The 8,624-nt window shown below is 35.0% G+C and overlaps 1 protein-coding gene across 1 annotated transcript; it reads right to left on the bottom strand.

Moving 5' to 3' along the window:
• Positions 1 to 3,676: 3,676 nt before the first annotated feature.
• On the bottom strand, positions 3,677 to 8,530 carry slc25a6 (solute carrier family 25 member 6). Its single transcript, XM_077216691.1, has 4 exons — positions 8,265 to 8,530; positions 6,748 to 7,234; positions 5,078 to 5,218; positions 3,677 to 4,969 (listed from the first exon to the last, which is right to left on the bottom strand). The coding sequence occupies exons 1-4, from the start codon at positions 8,373 to 8,375 to the stop codon at positions 4,812 to 4,814; spliced, it is 897 nt and encodes a 298-aa protein (XP_077072806.1). The 5' UTR covers positions 8,376 to 8,530; the 3' UTR covers positions 3,677 to 4,811.
• Positions 8,531 to 8,624: the final 94 nt, after the last annotated feature.

The raw sequence follows: 8,624 nt of genomic DNA on the forward strand, positions 1-8,624 counted from the left end.
GTTAATTCACTGAGTTAAGTGAGTTGATGAAAAACTAGTGATATATATATATATATATATATATATATATATATATATATATATATATATATATATATATATATATATATAATAAAAAATAAAAACATTTTCCTGCATGTCATGTGACCGTAAACATCAGAAAACTGTCAACATGTAAATTGAAATATTAACTTAAAATCTTTAAGTAATATTTTATTTTTTGTTTGGCTGACATAAAAGTGAATTCCTGGAATAAATCATTGATTTTATAGTCTAGAAGTCAAAGATTCCTTTATTTACAAACAAGAAAGGTCTATATTTTAGCGTAAGGACACAACACCCTTACAGATACATGCTATTGTTGTTGTTTTTCAAACAGAATGAAAGAGCATAAAGGTGCATGACATGACAGAGAACATGGCATGCAAGACATCTGAAGCGAGCAGTGTGTGTATGTATGTGTGTGTTTATGAGATGCAGCCAGCAGACTGCAAGGTAAGAGTGGTCCGCTGGGACAACTCCGAAATAACAACAAAGAGTCATCAGAGGTCTGGATGAAAGCCCTGTCATGAAATATTTCACTTCTCACAGTCCACACCTCAATGAGTGTTTGCTCATAGATTGACTGACTGAGGCTGCTGCCAGAGCACATGGGATTTTGACCACAACAAACCTTGGATCTAGTGGATACCTCAATTTAGCCACAGTTAATGCAACAGAACACAAACACTGAAGCTCGTATAACAGTGCTTTAGCTGTGATATCAGTCAAAGGCCAGGTGCTTTATCTCACCAACTTTTTTGTTGCTTTTTTCTCAAATTAAGTCAAAATGGCTTTAGAATTACTCTGCTGAACATCATTTCAGAATTGATGATGCCACAAACAAACAAATCAGTACAAATATAAAGAATAACCGAGATAGAACTTCATGCTTTTAATGTTAAGAGTTTGTTGAAAGTTCATGTTTGTTATGATTCTAGATCTGTTTCTTAGCAGTTCATCTTATATCTCACAACCCTTACTTTCTTTTATTTTCATTTCAACAGTGCCATCATGTGGACTTCTTATGTCTGCTTAGCAGTTGTAAATTCAAAACACAAATATGAAGTCCAGACATAATCGTTATAATGCAATAATACAAATAAAGGGCAGATTTATTTCAGTTTCACCAAATTCCAGTTAAAATGTATGAGATTTCTTATAAGGGAAAGCAGATAATGTTTTAATTTTATGTCATATGTTGTCAATGAACACATAGTTTTCTAAAGTATCAACATGTGGTAACAATTGTACATTTCCTGTTATCTGAAGAAAGTTAATGGTTTTAAACCAGTCATTTTAATATCAAAGCACTTAACACTAGTATTATAATTACTTGCAGGTTGGCAATTCCAAACCCCTGTCAAGGTTGCATTTGAAGAAAATTACTTAATATTTATCTGACATGTACAGTATGCTTGGAGTCGGACAAGGCAGTTCACATTACAGAAGATTGCTTTGTATTATGGCCATTTTGGTAAATTACATTGGCCTTTGATCTCTGTCAGTTGATTGACTTGCATGGTTTTCATTATAAAGTCTTGCAAAGTCTGTCTGTAGTAAACAAAATCAGAGGCATAATAGAGAGACTGTGTCCAGCTGTGCTTAAGATTGTAGATCAGCCTTGATTACAGAAGCTTTGAAATGCTCTAGCTAAGAAAGACAATCGTTTTGCCGTTTCACCCTTTATTGGCATGGATGCTTATTGCTTTTCTGTTAATACACAGTATTTTTTTTAGTTAATCTCTACAATATAACCAGACAGAATATATCTGTTAATATATATATTTGTACAATATATATATATAGGGTACAACGGGGCTATAGGCTCCACTGGGTAAAATGCTCCTTTGATTTTATTTTCCACTAAACCACAAGATGGCACAAAAACTTGCAGCAGCACTTTCCCAAACATCTGCTTTTCAAGATGCACATGGAAATTTGTCTGATCCTTGATGTAAAGTGGATTCTGCGCTAGTTTGATCTAATAGGCCTATTTGATGTTTTTTTTTTAAATGTTGTAGATTTAAGTAGCAAATCAAAATTGCTAAAATTATTGAATGTATTTTGAGACAATGGTCTTCTTAGAGATTTTTATTTTTGCTCAAGCTAATTAAAGCAAGAGTTTTTCAATATTGGAAGAATATGTAAAAGTATGGTATTTGGGGTAAAAGGCACAATATTTAACATGATAATAAACAGCCAGCTGACTTTTCCATTTGTTGACATTAGGCTTCATGGTTAGATTCAGCAGGTAAATAGCATATATTAAGTTGGGTGTCCACCTTATTTAATCACCATATTTAAAATGAAACCATAAGATTGAAAAACAAATATGAAATTAATCATATCATATAGGCTAATAAAATATGATTTCATGTTACTACTGTAAATCTATATTAAATTATTATGGGATCTCATTCAATGCTTTCAGACTCTTTACTTTTTAAAATAATTTTGTTTATATATATATAACAAATGTATTTTTATATTAACATAATTTTAATGAAAGCATAGCCTATTTATTGTACAAAAATTTATTATTTTACTTATCAAAATAAACAGAAAATAGTGCAAACTTTGCTAAAGTGATTATTTTGAACAAGTATTAACTTATAATATATATATATATATATATATATATATATATATATATATATATATATATATATATATATAATACATTATTTTAGCTAAAGTATTTGTATAAATAATGTGCGCCTTTTACACCTTGTGAGTGGTAAAGGGCCCACCTTGCAACCTCCTACATTTATAAGATTTTTAAACAAAATAAAACACTTTTATGACTTATTTTCACACAAAATCTGTTGCTCTATAAATGTTCAATACAAACATGTATATCTTTTCTGCAATCATGGGAATAGTGAAAAGCACACTTTTTTCTTAAGGTGTGCCTTTAGCCCCATTGTACCCATAGCTATATTAGTGCAAGTGTGGCAGCTGTCAGTAGATGTTATGTGGGACAGTGTTGGGTGTAATGGATTACTTAGTAACTAATTATTGTAATTTGATTACTTTTCCCATGAAAAAGTCAAGTAAGTGATTACTCTTAAAGTCTTGATTTTTCTGTCATTTAATTACAGTTAGGGGTGAGCGGGGCACAACTAGTTGCCATATCAACACTATAGAGGTGTAAATCACTGAACATTTAACCATAGTGAATTTCTTACTGAAGTTAAACTTTCATCTCAGTTTTTAGTGTTTGTACACAGTACAATGAGACAAATCTGCTATTATTTTCATCTCCAAATATTGTTATTTAGCAGTAGTCCTTTAATGCTGATCTAACCAGCTTTTATGAATTTTATTGAGAAACCACGAGAAAGTGGTGAATAAAGACTGATAGTCAATGTTCAAAAATTATTATTTATTATTATTTTGAACTATGCTGTATTGTTGTTTTCCTGTTCATTGTCAAACTAAAAAAATGAAAAGGTTAATAATTGCATTTTACTGACAAAATAAAATAAAACAATAAAAAAATTGTCTATTATATTTTGATGTTAGATCAGATAGCATTTTAACCTGCCTTATGGCGATAGACAATTTAAAAGTTCATAAACGTTGAATTTCCACAAACCCTAAATGATTAAAAATCCAAAACCATGAGAGCATATAGGGTATCCACTTTTATTGAATTCACAAGCATTGGTGTTCGTACATTACTGCAAGTAGAATCAGCCTTTTTCTCCATAAAGTGTGGAATAATATTACAATAGCTCTACATGCTAAAAATGAGTGTAACGTTCCAGTGTCATTACTGAACTCAAAACGCCCTTCCTTACTTGCCCTCACATTTATACTTCTAAAAGCGGGATCTAGTTCATCAAGATCAGCCTGACGCAACCAAACACTGAGACTGACAAGAAAATGACCATGAAAATATGACTCCCCTCATTATCCAAGATGGAAAATACTTAAGCGGACTTCCAAGAAGAGAAATCATGGAAATACACTTTTCGTGTCACATAAGGTCTGACTGTGAACGCCATGTCTCTGGCTCCACACATTCTCTGCTGGAACACTTTACTGGGCTCTCTTTCATTGCTGAGACACATAGAGGGCAAATCTGTTGTGAATTAAAGCGTCATATTTAATACGTCTATGATTCATTCGGACACTTGCTCTCAGTTAGTTTTTCAAGTCCAACTTTGAGAAAACGTTTAAACTGTGGAACAGTATTCTGTGTTTGAACTCCACATTTTGTTTTGAGAGTGATATTGTATACCCTTGTAACCACAGAACTTGGCTAGGAGAACTGAAAAACTTAACCGAAGGACTACAAGAACATGGTACTGTATATGAATGCAGGACAAAATGCTGTCGTGTCACGCCATCTTGAGGAGGAATTATGGTATTGCACGGTATAGACTTACAACGGCTCAGATTTATGGAGGAATATTATAGACAAAATCTTTTTTTAAATAATTTTGAACATAAATACGCAACACATTTCACTTTTTTTTTCTTTTTATAATTTTATCTGTAATATTTCTCTGGCTGCACACTTAAATCACACATATAGATGCTTTCTTTTGATACAATTTTGATTGTTTTTTTTATCATCAAAGGAAAGAGCATTTTCTGAACATAAAAATAGAGCAACCAACAGAATTAATTTAAAATAATAATTGCTTTTTGCTTCTAACACAATTTAACTCAGACCACATCTGTGCGGAGTGGAGAGGGTTTGGTTAAAGCTTGACAAAACTGTGGTAAAATCTATTCTACTTTCTTTTAGCATATATTGTTTAAACATACTTCTTGAACTCATCATAAAGCACGAGAACAAAAGCGCCGCCCATTCCTCTGAGTACATTAGACAGAGCCCCTTTGAAGAACGCTTTGCCGCCCTCATCACGAGCGATCTTTCTCCAGCAGTCAATGGTTCCAGTGTACATAATATCCGCTGGGAAAACAAAAGACAAAGGCCTGAGTTTAAATAAATGCATACTTGATGGAGAGCAGGGAGTTATTCAAATGAGCGAATATGTTTGAGCATATGTGTGTTGTATACCTCCTTTGCGCCCAGACTGCATCATCATGCGACGCCGCACAGTGTCAAAGGGATAGGAGACCACACCAGCCACTGCCGTCACAGATTGTGCAATCATCCAGCTGACCACAATGTGGGTGTTCTTAGGGTCAGCAAGCATGCCTGTACGCCACCACACAAGAAACAATGCATGGACCTCGTTTAATTCAGAACTCAAGAATTAGCCGTATGTATTTGAATTGAACTGGCCATATCACAAGTTGAACTGGTATGACAGGAAGAGGAATTTACTGAGTTGTAATCTAAGACTTCAGAAACACAAAAAAGTGGTCTCATATTAATATGAATGGGAGAAAGTGCAATGGTAACATGGCGGACTAAGTCCCGCCTTCTAAATAAAAGAGCCAATCGCCAATAGAGTTAAACAGTAGGGTTCTGGAAGCAATAAACCTTTAAAGACAGACCTACTGTAAGTTACGATGTTATTAATCCATGGTATTTGCCAACGTCTTGCTTTCTTTCAGCTTATTTTTTAAAACACTCATGTTTAACAGTGGAATTCCTTGTGAAACACTACATTATCCATGATGCTGTACAGAAAATTACACCAGAAAGTTCCCATCACTCCCATGAAGCACTCCAAATTATGTAGTCGAGTCGATCTCCCTATGCTCTGAAAATACTGAGTATAGTAATACAATACAGTAATACAAATGAATGTATGGAAAACATACTTCCGGAACCAGCGCAGCTAAAAAAGGGGGTGGGCACTGATTTGTGTAATTTTCTGAACAGCATCATGGGTAATGTAGTTTTTCACCAGGAATCCCCCTGTTAAACATGATTATTTTTTAAAATAAGCTGAAATAATGAGGGCTGACGGCTTCAGCAGAAGCAAATACCATGGATTAATAACCTCATAGCAGCCTTTAAAGGTTTATATATTATCGTTCAAAATGAATTTCCTTGTAGAGAAAATGAATCGAGTTTGCACTGTTGCACTCTATTCAAAGAAAACAGAAAACACAGGTAATGCATTCTGGGGAAGTGAAGTGTTCTTCCACCCTGGTCCACAAAAGTTACTTTTTAAATAGGAAGAAATATATAAACTAAATACAAATTTTCAAAGCTTGACTTTTTTTAAAAACTTTTTTCTAAACTTTCAAACCAGTGTCGTTATTATTAACTAAAGCGATTACAAGGTGCTTTCATTCATTTATAGCTGAAATAAAATAAAAATAGTTGATGAAAAACTGGCAACTAACTGAAATAAAATAAGTTGAAATACTAAAATTACTACAAATGAAATAAAATGAAGCTAAAAAACATAATTAAAAAATAATAAAAATGACAAAAGCACATAACAAAATAATTAAAACAAACTAAAATGAAAATGAAACCTGAAAATATACAAATAAAAGCTACCATAATAGTATATCAACAATACTAAAATAAAATTTTTAAATTTAAACAAGGCTTTGTCAAGCCAATAAGTTTGTATATGTTTTTCTAGTGATTTACCGTTATTTTTATTCAGAATTTTGAATTTCAATTCTTTTTAATTCTACTTCCAAACATTCAAATTGCAGTTCTGCATTCTGTTTTCTACCTCTATTCAAATTATTTCAAATTCAGGAATTACATTGAAATTTAAAATGGATTCTTTGTCAAATCAGTTACAAACCTATTACCTTTAGCAGTGTCATAGACTCCGAAGTAGGCCGCCCTGTAAATAATGATGCCCTGGACAGAGACGTTGAAGCCCTGATACAGACCCCGCAACCCATCTGACTTAAAGATTTTGGCCAGACAGTGGGCCAGCCCATTGAATTCTCTGGAGCTGCCAGCTTTCCCGACATCTGCACCCAATCGGGTACGAGCAAAATCAAGGGGGTAGACGAAGCAGAGGGAAGTGGCTCCTGCAGCTCCACCGGAGGCCAAGTTGCCAGCAAAGTATCGCCAGAACTGCGTGTGCTTATCAACTCCACCCAAGAATACCTGTTTATACTTGTCCTTGAAGGCAAAGTTGAGGGCTTGTGTGGGGAAATAGCGAATGACGTTGGCTAGGTTGCCACGCCAAAAGGCAATAAAGCCTTGCTCCTTAGGAATCCTCACAATACAGTCGATAATACCTTTGTACTGTTTGTCTGCAGTGATCTGCTTGCTGGCATGTTGTACCTGTAAAGTAAAACACAAAATCATTTGAGTTACATGATCTCTGGGTTGGAACAATATTTGAATCAACCAATCAGTTTGATGAGTGGGTTTATTTTGATGTTTGTATCTTGAGGTTGGGGTTTTTCAGTTAAATACTGAATTGCAAGTGGTGCTCACTGCAGAACCCAATGACGACCAGCTCCTCCTCTCTGGACGTAATGGCTGGAGCTTGTCCAAGTCCAGCTCCACCTCTGTGGACCTAATGGGGTGAGTTATGTTCAGCAATAGGGTTATAGGTAGGGTTAGGTGGTTGGACCGTCCAGCTCCACCCATTACATCCAGTGAGAATATCCAAGTTCCAAACACACCCTAACTCTACCCACAAATCCCTCCACCCCTTTAGACGTCCAGTGGGGAGGAGCTGGACTTCGTTTGACTCTGCAGCGAGTACCATTAGTAAAAAGTCTCAAAAACCTTTTTTATTCTGTGGCAGAAACAAGATTCAAAAATACATTTTAAAATATATTAAAATAGAAAACAGTCATTTTAATTGTAACTTTATTTCACAAAACTACAGTTTTTACTATATTTTTGATCCAAACTGGTTAGACTACGCTTATTTAATAGTAATTTTGATCCAGGACAGTCTAAACATAATGGCTCGGTCTGTAACATGAGACAAGACTGCAGGGGACAGAATGTACCACCTAGCACGTAGATAGAAATTCACTGTTTGACCTTAAAAGTACATTTGACTTACTAAAATTTAGACATAAAGATCTAAATGAGAGAACTCAAGAATAGACACTTGGTATTAGAATGACAATTTGAGAGTAGAGATGCTCGAGGGATGCGGATGTTGCGAACAGACGACTCAAAAATGGCCTCTGAAGGACAAAGTCGTGTCCCAACGTTAATCAACGTCAACGCCACAAGATAATCTATGTTGCTCTAAAATGTGACAGAAGACGGGTTATGTATTTGCATGCATCATTCATGAGATATCAGAGTGCGCTAAGATTAGTCAAGGTGATAATTCTCACGGTCTCACCTGCAGCAGCAGTTTGACTCTTTCTATCGGTGCGACTGCGGTCTTGGAAATTGCCGCTGCGACACCACCGGCCAAGAAGTCTTTAGCAAAAGAAATGGCAGCATCAGCCATGGCAGCGTTGATTCTTTAGCTCAGTGTATTAGGAAAAACGATGTACTGAACGTGCTTGCTTGCTTGCAGAAGCAGGAGGTAGAGTAGAGCGGAAAGTGATGGGGAGATGCGTAGTGTCCTCTACAGCCAACTCTCGAGGTTTTAATTCTCGCGATGTTTGCACCCGAATCAACAAGTCCTATAGAAAAATTCATGACATGCTATTTTTAACTAATTCATAACTCTGCAATGCATTGTATTAAGCGTTAT

This window comes from Siphateles boraxobius, unplaced genomic scaffold (genome assembly GCF_051911475.1).
Source record: "Siphateles boraxobius isolate OS27281-9 unplaced genomic scaffold, OSU_SipBor_1 7, whole genome shotgun sequence".
Lineage (NCBI taxonomy): Eukaryota > Metazoa > Chordata > Actinopteri > Cypriniformes > Leuciscidae > Siphateles > Siphateles boraxobius.

What these genes read in the sequence shown, in the direction of transcription:
- slc25a6 (XM_077216691.1), bottom strand. Translation starts at nt 8,375, where the DNA reads ATGGCTGATGCTGCCATTTCTTTTGCTAAAGACTTCTTGGCCGGTGGT. An exon ending in GAGTCAAACTGCTGCTGCAG is followed by an intron (nt 7,235 to 8,264) that starts GTGAGACCGTGA and finishes TTTACTTTACAG; the next exon opens with GTACAACATGCCAGCAAGCA. An exon ending in AGTCTATGACACTGCTAAAG is followed by an intron (nt 5,219 to 6,747) that starts GTAATAGGTTTG and finishes GGTGGCGTACAG; the next exon opens with GCATGCTTGCTGACCCTAAG.